General features: G+C 44.1%; 1 protein-coding gene across 3 annotated transcripts in view; it reads left to right on the top strand.

The window, feature by feature from the left end:
- Positions 1-7772: 7772 nt before the first annotated feature.
- Positions 7773-17015, top strand: part of ATP11A (ATPase phospholipid transporting 11A) — a 112654-nt gene continuing 103411 nt past the window's right edge. For all 3 annotated transcript variants that reach the window (XM_056861999.1, XM_056862000.1, XM_056862002.1), the window contains exon 1: positions 7773-7820. In XM_056861999.1, the coding sequence (XP_056717977.1) occupies positions 7782-7820 (39 nt within the window). In that variant the 5' untranslated portion in view covers positions 7773-7781. The remainder of the gene's footprint in view (positions 7821-17015) is intronic.

Here is a 17015-nt window from a genome sequence, read left to right on the forward strand (position 1 = left end):
TCCTGGTACGCCCCCCAGAGAGCACTACGCTCATCAAGCAACAACTTACTGGTGGTCCCCGGCCCCAAGTGTGTCCAGCTGTCCTCGACCAGGGCCAGGGCCTTTTCAGCCTTGGCCCCGGCCTGGTGGAACTCTCTCAAGAGACCAGGGCCCTGCAGGATTTATCACAGTTATGCAGGGCCTGTAAGACTAAGATGGTCCCCCAGGCCTATGGTTGAGGGCAGCAATGGTTCCATCACAGCTGGCTTCTCTCCCCATTTTTCTTCTGCTTGTCTCATTGAGTTTAAGTGGTGGCTCTAACTGCTTTTCCCCAGGTCCGTCATGGTCCTGTGCACGGTTACCGTAAATAAGCCCCATTTGATTGCTCTGATTTTATCATGAGAATTTATTATGGGATTTTGTATTTGAATTTTAACTGTATGATGTCATTTATGTATTTATATAATGCTGGAAGCTGCCCTGAGCCCAACTTGGATTGGGAAAAGGTGGGGTACAAATTGAATAAAATAAATCGATAAATAGTTACCCATCTGGCATTATTTTTCATTGTACATTACTAGACTGGAGAGCAGAAAAAGTAGAGCCAGTGTTGTGTAGTGGTTAGAGTGTCCTGTTAATACCTGGGACAACTGGGTTCAAATCCCCACTCTGCCTTGGAAGCTCGGTGGGTGCCCCTGGGCCAGACGCACACTCTCAGCCTAATCTACCTCACAGGATTGTTGTGAGGATAAAATGGAGGCAAGGACAATGATGTAAGCCTCTTTGGGTCCCCACTGTGGAGAAAGGCTGGGTCTAAATGAAGCAAATAAATATATAAACAAAAGGGAATAACTTTCCATGTTCTTTATGTGCAGTAAAAAAGGCATTAATTCCAACATGTATACCTTCTCTGATACCGAGTTGAAAAAATAATACATTAATTTGTCATTCAGCTCTTCTTTTTTGTTAAGGACCTAGTTTTTCCTGGTGCCTGACAAATCGCTTAGATGTCCACTCAACATTCTCCCTGGGGTTGCTGATCTTTCACTTTGTCCTCCACTCAGTTTTGCATTCTGCTGGTCATTCTCTCTCTCCCCCTCCTTCACTGTTTATGGTCTTAACTGGTAGTTCATGGCATCCCACCTGCTAGCAGCTGACAGCTGTGTTCTCTTGCTGCAGACTTCAGTCCCACTGGGGTTTTCTTGTGAAGAAAACTGCATCTAGCTGGGGAAAGGACCTTGAGAAATCATATTAACTAACATCGTATTAAGTGCAGCCTTGCACACAGTATTAGCTGGGGGAAGCCATAACTCATAACAGAAAAGGATGGTTGTGTTGGACACTCTAGGCAGAGTTTATCTGAGACCTCAGCTTAATCCGGAGTCTGCTTTAAGTTTGAAGATAGATAGGGGGAAAGGGTATTATCAAATTTAAAAGTGTGCCTTTGGGCAGACCTTTTTCTTAACACTGAATTCCAACACCAATACACCTTACCTGGGAAGATACGTGACTTTCAGGTATACAAGTGATCTAACAGCTCTTATTTTAGAAATTGAGACAACATATTTTTGAAACCCTGCCTTCATTCCACTCTGGTGAACGTTTCTAATCAGGACAGGTAGACGGAGCTTGAATTGATGCAAGCCATTTGCTGTCTCACTGAGAGACAGTTCCATCTTAATATCCTGTGTTTAATTTCCAGGAAAGGCAATGATTGCATTTGTGTGCAGAGCGGGCCCCAAGGGGTTTTGGTGCCCTGGGAGAATTATGACTTTGCCCCTGCCCCACAGAAAAATGAGGTTTATAATGAACTCTTATCTTTATGACTTGACATTTAAAATAAACAATGTAAACATAAAATTTCACATTTGTGATTTTTTTGTTCTTTTCATTAACTTTAGAAATTATATTCTGTTTTATTAAGCCTGGCACCCTAGGTGACTGTCTATATGGTCACCCTGGTCCGGTTTGTGTGCAAATTACTTGGATTGACACAAAAGTGTGTAGAAGAAGAGTTGGTTTTATACGCTGATTTTCTCTACCCTCTTAAGGAGAATCAAACCGCTTACAACCGCCTTCCCTTCCTCTCCCCACAAAAGACACCTTGTGAGGTAGGTGGGGCTGAGAGAGCTCTAAGAGAACTGTGAGTAGCGTAAGGTCACCCAGCTGGCTTCATGTGGAGGAGTGGGGAAACCAACCCGGTTCACCAGATTAGAGTCCGCCGTTCATGTGGAAATGAAACCCAGTTCTCCAGATTAGAATCCACTGCTTTTAACCACTACACCATGCTGGCTCTGTGAAAGCAGATTACCACTAAGAGTGCATGGTATGTGTCTCCATTTAAAGGAATTTATGCCTCCATGTGAATAGAATTGCCAGATTTACTTCTAAAGAGATAGTGTCTACACCTGAACATATTCCAAGGCATAATCCCTCCAACTCCTTTCCTTCACTAATCTTCTCATCCATCTCCCCCCACCCCAACAGTCTAGCAAGTCCCTGATTTTGCAGAAATAGCTAAAAGGAATATATACCATGAAGAAACCAGCAGAGAAATGGTTTCAGGCTGTGAGAAGCAGCTATGCCTGTCTTTCGGCTTCTGAACCATTTCAGCTCATACCCAACATAGTGCGGTGCGGGAAGAATTGGCCATGGCTCGTCAAGGGTTTAAGTAAAATAAGGATGTGTAACATAACCTGCAAATATAGCACAAGTTTATTTTGCAGCAAATAGATGTGCCAAGGTAAACGGAAAAATACAAATGATATGTATGATTCCCTTCACACACTTGGCATTTCCCTCTCAGTGTTTAATAACAAAACAAAGCACCCTGAATGGACTGGGTCTGGAAAAAAAGCAGACTTTTGATGGCCAAATTGTAGATGGCTCTATTTATCCTAGTATAGAGGATTTTTTTTTCAAAATGTCAACTAAAATTTCATTTCTAAAGAAAATGACCAATAATAATTGATTTCTGCCTCCAAAACCGCCCTCCACAACCTTAAAAAGAAGCGTCGTGTCAAAGTTAATACAAACAGCACTGGTAGACAAAAAGGGCAAGAGTCCAGTAGCACCTTAAAGACTAACAAAAATATTTTCTGGTAGGGTATGAGCTTTTGTGAGCCACAGCTCACTTCTTCAGCTCACTTCTTTATCTGAAGAAGTGAGCTGTGGCTCACGAAAGCTCATACCCTACCAGAAAATATTTTTGTTAGTCTTTAAGGTGCTACTGGACTCTTGCCCTTTTTGACTACTGCAAACAGACTAACACGGCTACCCACTGTGAATTAAGCACTGGTAGAGAGCACAGAGATTGCATGTTCTTGAGTCACTCTCTAAATAAGTACGGCTCTTACTGCTGGTTAATGTATTATGTATGTCGAAACTGAGGGCTGCTAAAAGTGACCAGTCAAAGATGCCTTGTGCACCCAGAGTCACCCCAAGCATCACGTGAAATGGAATCACTTGACTTTCCAAGCCCTTTACCTCCTCCAGAGCTACTGGAATCCCCAGGATTGTCCCCCTAGTTCTCTCTTGTAACATCCCTGTGTGAGTTTGGGATTAGAATTAAACAGTCTCTTGTGATTCTGTCACATTTTGATCCTGTCCTTTCTCCAAGAGGTTCAGGGCAGTGAACACAGGTCTCTCCTTCTCAATTTTATCCTCACAACAATCCTGTGAGCTTAGGCCAAGAGAGGGAGAGCAACTTGACCCAAGGTAATCCAGTAAACTTCAAGGCAGAGAAGAAATTGAACCCAGGTCTCCCAAGAGCCTGCGTGGGCTAGTGGTTAAGAGGGGCAGACTCTAATCTGGAGAACCAGGTTTATTCCCCACTTCTCCACATGAAGCCTACTGGCCGACTTTGGCCTAATCACAGTTCTCTCAGAACTCTCTCAGCCTCACCTACCTTAAAAGGTGCCTGTTGTGGGGAAGGGAAGGTGATTGTAAGCTGCTTTGAGATTCCTTAAAGGCAGAGAAAAAACAGAGTATAAATACCCACACTTCTTCTAGTCCCGGTCCAGCACTCTCCCTACCTTAGTGCCACGGCTCTGTCTGAAATGTCTAACAAAATGCATTTGCAATTAGTAACAGAAGTTCCTTGTTTCTCTCCTGCTGGGAATTAGCTATTTTGCAATTATGGCTGATGGGGGGTAATGTGTAAAGGAACAGCTTGTGCATCGTCACAGCATCATATGCTGCTTAAACACACACCTAGATACAACTTTCCCTTAATATTCTCTCCCACCCCCCAACACGACTGCAAGGGCAATGTAGATCTCTTGGAACAAGTAGCTGTGCATAGAGTTGGCGCTCTCCCAGCAGACTCTGAAGCTCGCTAGCAGTATCTGAGCCCTTCGATCCTCCCCTAGGTCCCTTGAGCAATCTTCCCTTTCTGATGCTCCCTCCAGAGGCGTCCTAAGAGGCGTCCACCAAGCCAGCATCGTCGTAGTCAAGGAGGGGTGGAAGAGAAACACGCCAGATCCTCTCCTGGGGTCCTTTCTCTTTTTGTCAGGCTTCTGCATCGAATTAAAGCCATCCTCTCTCTGTTTGTGTGCGTTTCCCTTTTAAACTCCTGGATCTGGGGTGAGTATAGTACACCGGCTTGTTCACATACGTGTGTAACTCCCACAAAGAGGGACCTTGGAGACAGCAGCAGTTTTGCGCCTTATTGGATAGTCAGGTGCATCTGCCAGCCCACGACTGGCTCTTCCCAAATCATGGGGAGGGGGAGGGAAGTGTACTCCTCCCCGCAGTGACTCCAAGAGCCCCTCGGGCAAGCTAGCTCCCCCCCACCCAAACAAAAGGCTTGCAAAGCGAAGCTGTTGTGCAGTTGCCGAGTTCCCCCCGGGGTAAAGACTAAAAAGCAAACACAAAAACCAAACAGCTCAACGGGGGCTGAAACACACGGGCAAAAACGCACGGGACGTTTTGCCTTGGATTTGCTGCTCTCAATGCACATCTTCCCCATCGGAATTCTCAAAACTCTGCATGGGGGCTGGCCCTAAGCCAGCATGTCCTATTGGTCACCAAGAGGATATTCCCCCCCTATCCCGGATTACGGGGGGAGTGGCCGCAGGCAGCCAGGGGGCCATATAAGCAGGGCACGTTCAGTGTGTAAGTTAGTTCTGTGCTGAAATCAAATAAAGCTGTGTTGTTGAACTCCATCTCTGATCTCGTGAATCCTTCCCACGCGAATGCTGGCTTAGGGCCAATAGGATCCGTTTGCTAGCCAATAGGGCGAGCAGGGTTCAGGATCCTTCGTGTGGAGCTCAAGCTCCTAAGTCTCCCCTTGCTTACTACCCTACTAAATACATACACAACACCGCTTGTTTCCCATTTCCGCACAGGAGGATTTGCCACTCTTTCGAGGCACTTTCATCCCATCCATATTCTCAAAATGCAACAATCAGCCCCCATGCAGAGGTGTGAGAATTCGGATAGGGGGAAAGGTGCGTGGAGAGAGGGCCAAACCCAAGGCAAAACCTGCAATCCATAAATAGCCATTGTTCATTGGTTCTTGTGGGTTCATTGGTTCTTGTGGGTTATCCGGGCTGTGTAACCGTGGTCTTGGAAGAGTAATATATACTCAGAAAGGGGTTGGGTTGAACTGAATCATTGTACTGCAAAAAGTATCAAAGGTAATGTGCTAATCATTGTCCTGTAAGTATCAAGATAATGTGCTAATGAGGGTGTGGTATGTCAATACCTCTTCCTACACACTTGACACTGAGAGAGACTGTCCTTCAGTGTTACTCCTCTGAAGATGCCTGCCACAGCAACTGTCGAAACGTCAGGAAAGAAAATACCAAGACCACGGGTACACAGCCCGGATAACCCACAAGAGCCATTGTTGAGTTCAGATAATTCAGGTGGGGAAAATGCACACTGAGAGAGTGGCCAATCCCAGGGTGCAGTGGATGGACATCATGGTCACCAAGAGACGAAACCAAAAAAACAAGAACAAACCAACAGAAATTCTAGACAGAAAAAGCTGTTCAAAAAGAAGGGTTAAAGAGTTGGAGAATACTGAAATGATGGGAAAAGGGGAAAATGTGGGGGGGAAATAATGAGTTTTTTAAAATTACATATTAATGTAAAAATATATGGGTCTATCTCTTTTCATGGCAGTTTAATGATTTTTTTAAATTTTTTAATATTTCTTATTAATTTTAACTGATTATATATGTGATTGGATAATATATTAAAATGGGTATATAATAGATGATAGAAATAAATAGAAAATTATAAGTAAATACTCATTAATATGTTAGGAATAGACAACTTTTAAAATAAAGGAGTGACCGGATTAAGAAATGGGTAAGAAGAAGCCGGGGGGGGGGGGGAGTCAATTTTAATATTTGTTCTTGTAGGTTATCCGGGCTGTGTGACCGTGGTCTTGGTATTTTCTTTCCTGACGTTTCGCCAGCTGCTGTGGCCTGCATCTTCCGAGGAGTAACACTGAAGGACAGTGTCTCTCAGTGTCAAGTGTGTAGGAAGAGTAATCTATAGTCAGAAAGGGGTTGGGTTTGAGCTGAATCATTGTCCTGCAAAAAGTATCAAAGGTAATGCAGGACAATGATTCAGCTCAAACCCAACCGCTTTCTGACTATAGATTACTCTTCCTACACACTTGACACTGACAGACACTGTCCTTCAGTGTTACTCCTCTGAAGATGCCTGCTACAGCTGCTGGCAAAACGTCAGGAAAGAAAATACCAAGACCACGGTCACACAGCCCGGATAATCTACAAGAACGAATGAACTCTGACCGTGACAGCCTTCAACAATATTTTTAATATTTTGGCCCAGGCTAGCCTGATCTCGTCAGATCTCAGAAGGTAAGCAGGGTCAGCCCTGGTTAGTATTTGGATGAGAGACCACCAAGGAACACCAGGGTTGCTGTGCAGAGGAAGGCACTGGCAAAACACCTCTGCTAGCCTCCTGCCATGAAAACCCCAAAAGGGGTCGCCATAAGTCGGCTGCGACTTGACGGCACTTTACACACACGTTTAATGAAGGCATACATGGAGCAAATATTGTTTTTTACTGATCTATGGAAAGATAAGCTTTACGAAATGCCGAATAAGTTGGATTGTGTTATTTTTTGAAAAACCACTAAAAAATTTATATATAAAAATATATATAAGAGAGAGAGAGTGGCCAATCCAAGGCAACCCCTCCCGTGCGCTTTCGCCCCGACCACCTGGCGCGTCCCCAAGCCCCGGCCGGGGCCAACGGCGCAGCTGGCCGGCCGAGAGAGCCCGGGCGCGCAACCGGGGCCGGAGGGGCGTGTTGCAGCCGGGGCGGGCAGGCCGGAGCGCGCATGCTCGCTCCCGCGGCGTGACGTGGGCAGAGGGGAGCAGAGCAGCCGGGCAGGGGACGCGCAAAGAGGGAGAAACCTGCCTGCTGGAGAGGCGAGCCGCCTCGCGGGAAGCCCCTTTGCGCGGGGACCCGGCCGGGCGGGGGGGAGCCTTCCGCCAAGGGCGGGGCGGCGGCCCCATCTGGCCCCATCTGGCTGCTGAGCGGCTGCTTCCCCCTCTCCCCCCAAGCGAGCGGCCGGGTGGCACATGGGGAGGTGACCGGGGCGCACGCATGAGTGAGCGGCGGGAGCCGGGGAGGAGAGGCGCCCCCCGGGACCCCCCCGGCCGGACACGGGATGGCGCCGCTGTCGCCGCGGAGAGGCTGAAACTCGTGGATGCGGTGCGCTAGAAGCGCGGCCGCCACCGAGGCGCGGAGAGGCTCGCCCCTGCCTGCGCAGGGAGAGGCGCAGAGCTCCGCCAGCCGCTGCCCGGCGCCTCGCCATGGACTGCAGCCGGCTCAGGACTCTGATTAACAGATATGTGAGTACTCCCTCCCTCCCTCCCCACTCCCTGCCTGCCTCCGCCAGGCTCCGCTTTGCGCCCTGCTCCGCGCGCGCTGGGCGAAGAAAGCGCGTGGGAAGAAAGGGGGTTCCTTTGGGACGGGGCGTCGGAGGAGAGTGTTACGGATTCCGTGGACCGCCCCAAAAAACAAACCAGTGGGTTCTAGATCAGACCCAGCCTGAACTGACCCTAGAAGCTAAAATGACTCAACTGAGGCTGTAGCATTTTGGTCACATCATGAGAAGGCGAGAGTCCCTGGAAAAGACAGTCATGCTAGGAAAAGTTGGGGGCAGCAGGAAAAGAGGAAGACCCAACAAGAGATGGATGGACTCAATGAAGGAAGCCACGGCCTTCAGTTTGCAGGATCTGAGCAAGGCTGTCAAAGACAGGACCTTTGGGAGGACTTTCGTTCATAGGGTCGCCATGAGTCGGGAGCGACTTGACGGCACTTCACACACACACACACACACACACACAGCGCGCCAAGGCGCAGCTCGGGGGCTCGCCTGCTGCCTCCTGCCTCTCCTCCTCGTCACCTGGAAGCGGCCCGTGGGGAGACCCAGGCAGGCAGGCTGGCCCCCTCTTTCCCCCAGCGCTTCCGAGTCCCCTAAAGTGTGGTGGGGGCTTTATTCAGGGCCACTGCCCGTCGTTTTTGCGCCCTAGGCGAGGCTAGCGACTTGTGCCCCCCCTATTGCTAACCAATTTTTCAAAAACGTGTCTTGTAGAAAAAAATAAAAGCACCAAACTTTTTTGTGTGTGTGTGTGTGAAGTGCCTTCAAGTCGCAGCTGACTTATGGCGACCCCTTTGGGGGGTTTTCATGGCAAGAGACTAGCAGAGGTGGTTTGCCAGTGCCTTCCTCTGCACAGCAACCCTGGTCTTCCTTGGTCTTCAACCCTGGTCTTCCCCATTGGAATACTAACCAGGGCTGACCCTGCTTAGCTTCTGAGATCTTACGAGATCAGGCTAGCCTGGGCCATCCAGGTCAGGGCAAACTTTTTATAAGACATTATAATTAATCAGATTCCATAGCACTGTTGTGGTACTTATCTTAAAATTTAAAAAATATAAGTTGTCAGTTGCATTCCCCATCCCAAGAAACTAATTTGTTTAAAACGGTGCCGGTTCTGTGCCCCTCTGAGGTCTGCGCCCTAGGCGACCACCTAGTTCGCCTAATGGTAGCACCGGCCCTGCCTTTATTAAGCCCATAAAGCCCCCCAGAACCTTCGGTTGCTTCCCTAGCTGACATTCCAGGTCATTTCCTCATTCCATTGCATTCCCCAGGAAGGGAGAATTAAAGTTTGACATGGAAACACTGTTCTACTACAATGTTTTCTTCCTTCCAAGTATAGTTCGGTGCCTAGAGGCACCTGGTTGACCACTGTGTAAACAGACTGCTGGACTTGATGGGCCTTGGTCTGATCCAGCATGGCCTTTTCTTATGTTCTTAAGATCTCCAGCGTGAATAGACTCTTTTAAAGTCTGTGTGATTTATTTCCAAATAAGTGGGTTGACTCGCCTTCTGGAAACACTTACGTGGGAAGCCTCAGGTGAATCTTACTTCGAAGTTAGGCGAAGCAGCCCTGGTCCTAATTCCTAGTCATTTTTTTTTCCGGAAGTAGGTCCGGTGGTTGCATAGGATCACAACTGTACAGCTCATTTCCTGCGTGTTTGTTGGGAACTTAGTCCCATTGTGTTCAATGAGGCTTACTCAATAATGAATTGCATTTAGTTTCCTTTCTATGGAATAGGGGTAAACAAGGTTTCTCTTTCAGCTCCTTGATTTATTTTTCTTCCTCCCACAGCTCACAGCAGGGTTCTCCTTTTGCAGTTTGAAGATAAAAAATATTTGGAACTAACCAAATAGCAGTGGGTGGCATTTTTGACTGGCAAGGCAATGTGTGTGTGTGTGTGTGTAACCATGAATATTTAACTTCAGTATATAATTATCCTTGCTGTAATTTATTCTCCTAACAGGCTAGAAATTCTTAATGTTAACTTTTATTTCCGAAGCTTTCCTTAATGCCTTTAAAAAGGAATTTTTAAAAAACCCTCAGAGGTTGTCACTAAACAGCAACAGCGACAGATAAATATCAGAGGAATATTTTTGCTAAACTATTGTACTTGTGCTAAGTGCATTCCATAGTTGGAGCTTATTTCAAGGAAAATGTGTTCTGGATAAAGTTTATTCCAATTAACTATGTTTGGGTTAGGGTGTAAGACTGTATTCCTTGATATGCATAGATGGAAACAACTCTCTCTCCTTTTTTTAATAATTAAGCTTTATAGGAGAGGTGTGTCAGTCTATATTTCATCCTGCACGTGATTAGAAATATTGTGCCTTTATTTCGGAATATTGAGAGGGAAACTTTTAATGTAGTAGTGCCTGACACATATACGCATTTATGAAGTATACATAAAAAGACCCTGGAGACTTTTTTAGATCCCATTTATATGCTACCCTTCTTTCTGAAGCATACAGTAAATGATCAGTCATGGGTTTCATAGTCTCATGATTTGCACTGAGGTCAGAACAAAAGCCTTTGAGGCGTATTACACATTATTGTCTGTAGCAGGCAGCAATTGCTTAGTTATCTGTGTTTTTTTTCTAAACACAGTGATGTAATGTGAGATTTCTTAATGAAAGTTACTGTATTCATTTAGTTTGAAAATCAGCTAAAGACAGGGCAATGATAATAGGGTAGGTAAACTTAACCAATTACTGTTAAATTGGATTTAATTTCATGTTTTGGGAAAGGTCCTGGGCATATAGGTTTTCCCTCACATCTCTGGCCATTAGTATGAGCAGGGCTGTGTGTACTACAAACTAAAATAAATTGAAATCCTGTGCAAAGAAAGGCTTAATTGTGAAATCTGTGTGCAAATATGTGCCTGTTCTCTGATTTTAAGTTATTCTACCATTGTTGTTGTCGCACGTGGGAACAGTTTGCTATGTGGGGCACTGAAACTTTGCTTCTAGCCACTGGGAATCTTGTTAGCATCACCTCTTTGAGATACCTTCAGATACTGCTGATGTACTTGCAAGTTACGCAGAAACTCTTAGGAGGTTGAATGACGTACTCAGTACCAAGTTCTTGAGGGTTTTCTGCACTTTTGTGGAACAGCAGTATGCTCAGGGTTCTGAATATGTTAACTGACCTCAATTCACAGATCAGTTGAGATAAAAATATTGGATTTAAGTTGGGAGTATATCATGCTCCTGAATGTTTTCATTGGCATATCCGGCTTCAGCATAGACCCTTTGCATATTTATGAAGAAGTAAGTCCTACTGGTTTTACTTGAGGCTTATTTCCAAGGAAATGTTGCAACTTTCATGTTGTTTTTTTGGTGTGTGTGTGACTATTGATTCTGCATTGGCAGTACTTCAGTCTAAGTACTTATTGGTTAATGCACAAAATCTTGGGGTGGGTCCACAGGCCTTGTTAAAATCTAGGCTAAGAAGTAGACTTGAAGAGATTGGACTGAATTGACTTGTGGGCCATGGGGAGGGTGACAGTTACTTCAAGTCTCTCCCTTTCCACCAAGTCACTCCCACAGCATCTTCCCTTGGTACCACTCACCAAACCTCCTGCTACGTGTTGCTGTACTAATGGAAGCCCCTTCCGTCAGCCATGATAGTGAATGTGGCCTCCATGTCCAGAGGTAGTATACTTCTGAGTATCAGGTACTGGAGAAATATAATACTGTTACCTTCATGCCTGGCGTGCAGCTTTCTGGAGGCACTTGGCACAGAAACAAAATGATGGCTTGCCTGAGGTCACAAATAGAGCATGAGACAGAGAAGGGCCTGACCCCTAAATGCTAAACTGTTTCTTTGACCCTGCATTTCCTGTTGCAGTCTCCATGTTACAGAAGGCAGCAGTTGAGACTGGGAGACAAGTTAATTGTCCAAGATTACAAACGGAATTTCAAGCCAGGGCCAGAACTGCAAACCTCAAGCCGATTCCCCTTCAGTTCAATGACCCACAAAACACTACTTCTTTGACTTCCCCAAAGGGGAGAGAAATCCCCATTTTTATTGGTTACCAGTTGAGGCCCAGAATGTATGCGGTGTACCCCAATACTCTTCCCCAACTGCATGCTTCCAGTTTGAAGGTGTGGAGCTTGGAGATCACAGAAGGTGCAAACTTTACAAGGCAACTGCTTGTACAATCAGCAGCTGGCCATTGTGCAACTCTCTTGGTCTGCCTGTACTGCAGTCAAAGCTCTGCTTGCGACCTGAATTCGATCCCAACGGAAGTTGGTTTCAGGTAGCCGGTTCAAGGTTGACTCAGCCTTCCATCCTTCCGAGGTCGGTAAAATGAATACCCATCTTGTTTGGGGTAAAGCGTAGAAAAATGGGGAAGGCAATAGCAAACCACCCTGTAAACATATTCTGTCTCGTAAACATCATGATGTGACATCACCCCATGGATCAGTGAAGACCCGGTGCTTGCACAGGGAACTACTTTTACCTTTAAAAGGCACCAGCGCAGCATAGGTTGAATTAGAGACAGACTGGGAATGAACCCTGTGAAACATCCGGCATTTTGTTGGGGCCTTGGCCTGTAAAAAAAAACACCTGCCAAGCCATCATTTTAACAGAGACGCAGAAATGGCAATTAGGTTATTGTTGTTTGCTTTGCCTTAATGTGATTAGATCAGCGTGCAGCATTATGTGAGTGTTAATGGCCAGGCTACGTGCAGAGGATGGGGGAACAGATGTATGAATGCTGTGCTTTTAACCATTTGTTTCCAAAGAGAAGTTGCACACGGCTCAGCCCCATTTGATCCATCTATATCCTCACAATTTGCAATTAGATTGTTTATCATGTTTCTTTTCTATGTGTTCAGGGGCGCATACCTGGGTTTATTCCCATTTATCCTTCAAACAGCCCTGTGAGCTAAGTTAAGACTAGACAGTGACTGGCCCAGGGCCGCTTGATAAGCTTCACTGTTGAATGGAGAGTTGAATTTGGCACACTTCAGCCACCGCACCTTACTGTCCGCCATTCTAGGAATTACAGCCCCTGGGTCTCCTTTACTGCTGGCAGTAAACCAATGGTAGGCAGTAAGGAAAGCAAGATACTTTCAACAAAAGCAACAGCGGCAGGGAAAATAGGAAAATAATGTTGTGGTGTATGTTTTGTGAGCGGAGCACCGTACATGCTTGCTAATCTTCTGTAAGTAGGATAACCTCAGAAAACAATAAACAGCTCTGCAAAAATGAATCCAGTAACAAGATCAGACCTATGGATTTAGCTAATAGTTGGGCCTCTTTGATGAAGTGTTTCAGAGGGGGAAATGGATATATAGTTATGGGTGCCAGATATACAGGTTGAGTATCCCTTATCAGGAATGTTTGGGACCAGAAGTGGTCCGTATTTCAGATCTTTCTGTATTTTGGAATATTTTGCAGTTTTGGCATACTTGTAATGAGATGTCTTGGGGATGGGACCCAAGTCTAAACACGAAATTCATTTATATTGTATATATACTTTATACACATAGCCTGAATGTAATTTTAAACAATATTTTAAATAACTTTGTGTACATTGAACCATCAGTGGCACTGCTGAGGGCCTTTGAGTAGTCTGCGTGCCGGCTCAAAAGGTCCGATTTTCAGATCAGTCCGGATATCGGATGTTCAGATAAGGGATATTCAACCTGTATATTTTATATAACATATAAAGGTTGAGTATCCCTTACATCCGATATCCAATATTCACTGTATAAAATGGTGAATGTGTATGGGAAATAGCATAATTTTGGATGGGTACAAACTTAGAGGACAGTTTCATCTTACTGAAGTCATGTATCTGCAAATGAAACTGTCTGAACTTGGCTATACAAACAGTTATGTACAATGACAAGGAATTCTGCATTACAGCTGTGGTACTTTGTAGTCCTGTGTTTAAGGCTGAAAATATCTCTGCAAAAACCAGTTGTCACATCACCTGTTTTGGTTTGAATCCCTATGACAGTTCAGAAAATATGCTGGACTTAATGCCATTTGGTGAGCATACAAGGAAATGTTCTAAATTCACAGCTGCTTGCCCTTATTTTGTGTGCATTGTGGATAAACTAGAAATGCACATATTTAGCATGCTTTCTGGGTTCATAGGAACAGAGCCTTCTGCTTAAGCAACTAACTTACTGGCACAAAGTAGATATGGTTTACAAGGGACTGACTTGTTTATGGGGACTGTGCATATAATAAAATGGAATAGTACAGTATCGCATGCTCTACATTATTATTATTGTGCTAGAGGTGTGTAACATTTTATATCTGGGAGAGCAAACCCTGCTACAAAGACATAGTTGTGGATGGATGAGGTAACAGATATCCATGAAGTCATTGGGCAGGGGAAAGATTGTGCGTGAAGAAAGGAGTGAGTAGATAAGAGTAGATTAAAATTTGGCGGAAAACTGTTTAAAGTTGTCTTGTAAATAGACTTTTTCTGCTTTTTATTATTATTGGGTGGCCTTAATAAAACTTCAGATTTCTTGTATAGTTAAGAGAAATGTATGACAAAATCCAATAGAAAAAATGGTTTTTGGTGAATTCATATCTGAGGTTTTCAATTTGTTGGCCTTGGCAATAGATTAATCAGTACAAAAATGACACACAATAAAACAAAACAACTCTAAAAGTAAGAAGCCTATAGTGATCCAAGTATTTATTTTGTGTGTAATAGCAGTAACAAGGGTGAACAATCAGATCTAGCCACAGTGATCCATCCAGACTGAACTACTGCAATTCGTTCTACTTGGGGCAACCCTTGCAGAGTGTTCAGAAGCTGTTGCAAGGCTGCCGGTTGGGCCGGCTATTGGGAGCATATATGCCCAGTACTACAGCAAATTACACCGGCTACCAATCCACTCCTGAGCCCAACTCAAGGTGTTGGTTTTGTTCTTTAAAGCCCTACATGGCTTGGGACCAGGAAATCTGAAGTATCATCTTCTCCCATACGTTCTTGCCTGGGAATTAAGATCGCAGGTAGATGCCCTCCTGACTGTCCCACCAATTAAAGACGCTCATTTGGTGGGTACACGAGAGAGGGCCTTTTCCGAGGCAGCCCCAGACTTATGGAGCAACTTTCCCAAGGAGCTGCACCCTCATTGTATATCTTCAGGAGGTAGTTGAAGACCATTTTGTTTAGGACTGCATTTAGAATTGATTTAGCTTTTATTATTGGTAGACCTAATTTTATTGTGTTTTTAATAATGTTTATATTGGAGGAGAGTGTTTCGGATACCATGGACTGCAACAAAACAAAACAAAACAGTGGGTTATGGATCAAATGAAGTCTGAACTGACCCTAGAAGCTAAAATGATTAAACTGAAGCTATCACATTTTGGTCACATTATGAGAAGACAAAAGTAACTAAAAAAGACAGTCATGCTAAGAAAAGTTGAGAGCAGCAGGAAAAGAGGAAGACCTAACAAGAGATGGATTTACTCAATAAAGGAAGCCACAGCCTTCAATTTGCAAGACCTGAGCAAGGCTGTCAAAGATAGGACATGTTGTTGGAGATTAGTTTTGAATGAAACGAATGATTTGATTAAATTAAAAATTAAGAAAGACCCCGCTTTTTGTCTATTGGGAATACCAAAAAAAGATTTGGATAAAGGTGACAGAGTCATATGCCAATATAGTTTTGCTGCAGCAAGAATTATAATTGCTAAAAAATGGAAGCAGTTAAATAAACCTTCAATTAAAGAGTGGCGAGAAAAATTATGGATGTATATGCGGATGGCCAAAATTACAGCATTTCTATATGATAAAGATATGGAGGAATTTAAATCTACGTGGGCAAAGGCCACCGCATATTGGGATAAAGTGGCAAAAACGGATTTTAAAAGTATAGTTAACGAATTATAGTATAAGATGATTTTTAATATGATATAATAATAGCTTTTTCTTTTTATATGCCATAACACTTCATCGGAAGTCCAATGGTGGAGGGCACTGGTGGGCGGAGGGGTTTTGTATTCGGGGCACATGTTTTATAAAATGATTTGAATATTGTAATAATGGATAAATTGTGTCCTGATTATGTAACTTTTGTTTTTCTTTTTATGTACATGTAATTTTTATTTTATTTTTTGTTTTTTATTTTTATTTTTATTTTTGTGTGTTTATTATGAAAATAATAAAAAAATTTATAAAAAAAAAAAAGATAGGACATGTTGGAGGACTTTGATTCATAGGGTCTCCATGAGTCGGAAGTGACTTGATGGCAATTAACACACACACATATTGTAAGCCACCTTGATTTCCACAAGAGAGAAAGGTGGCTAATAAATGTTTTAAATAATAAACTAAAATATATGTATGACAGTGTTGTACCTAGCTATGAAACTGATCTAACAAGCAGCAAACTGTTTTAGAGCCAGGCTGCACAGAACAGTTATTTAAGTGATTTTCATTAACTGTGTTATTGTAAAGACAATGGCCTGGAACAGTAATGTGATGATAAACAATAGAATTTCACACCTTGTGGGTGAAAGTCAGGGAACTGCAGTTTGTGACTTCACTGGAGGGACAACAATCTTCCCCCACCCCAAAACCCGTTAGTATTTGGGATGGAAAACAAGTTTCGCTTCCATTTTAGTGCATCAACTTTACTTGCTCTCTCATAAAAGTGAATGGCCCACATTGAGCTCTGTCACAGAAAGTAAATCTATGCCTTACAGGCTAGAATTTTGCTAGCCAATCATAACCAGCGCATGTTGTGAATTTTTACTCAATGTCTTCCCTGTGCAAACTTCCGGGACAGCTCAACAGATTTGCATCAGTGTGCTGTTAACCCCGTGACCTAGAAACACCATGTGTAACATTTAAAATAATAAAAAACTTCATTGAATTAAACATTGAAGGCCTTCAAGGTTTCCCCATCTCATTCAGCTGGCCTCTTCTTTCTTTTGTTTGACACCAGATCAGCTGATACAAAAAGAGGCCAATATAGCCTACAACACTAAGCAAAGTTGGATGCCATCCTCCGGTCCAAGTTGCTGTCCTCCAGTGAAACAGCTGTTTAAGAAGAAGAAGAAGAGTTGGTTTTTATATGCCGACTTTCTCTACCACATAACAGAGACTCAAACCAGCTTACAATCACCTTCCCTTCCCCTCCTTACAACCGACACCCTGGGAGGTAGGTGGGGCTGAGA

The sequence above is a fragment of the Euleptes europaea genome, chromosome 16 (genome assembly GCF_029931775.1).
Source record: "Euleptes europaea isolate rEulEur1 chromosome 16, rEulEur1.hap1, whole genome shotgun sequence".
NCBI lineage: Eukaryota > Metazoa > Chordata > Lepidosauria > Squamata > Sphaerodactylidae > Euleptes > Euleptes europaea.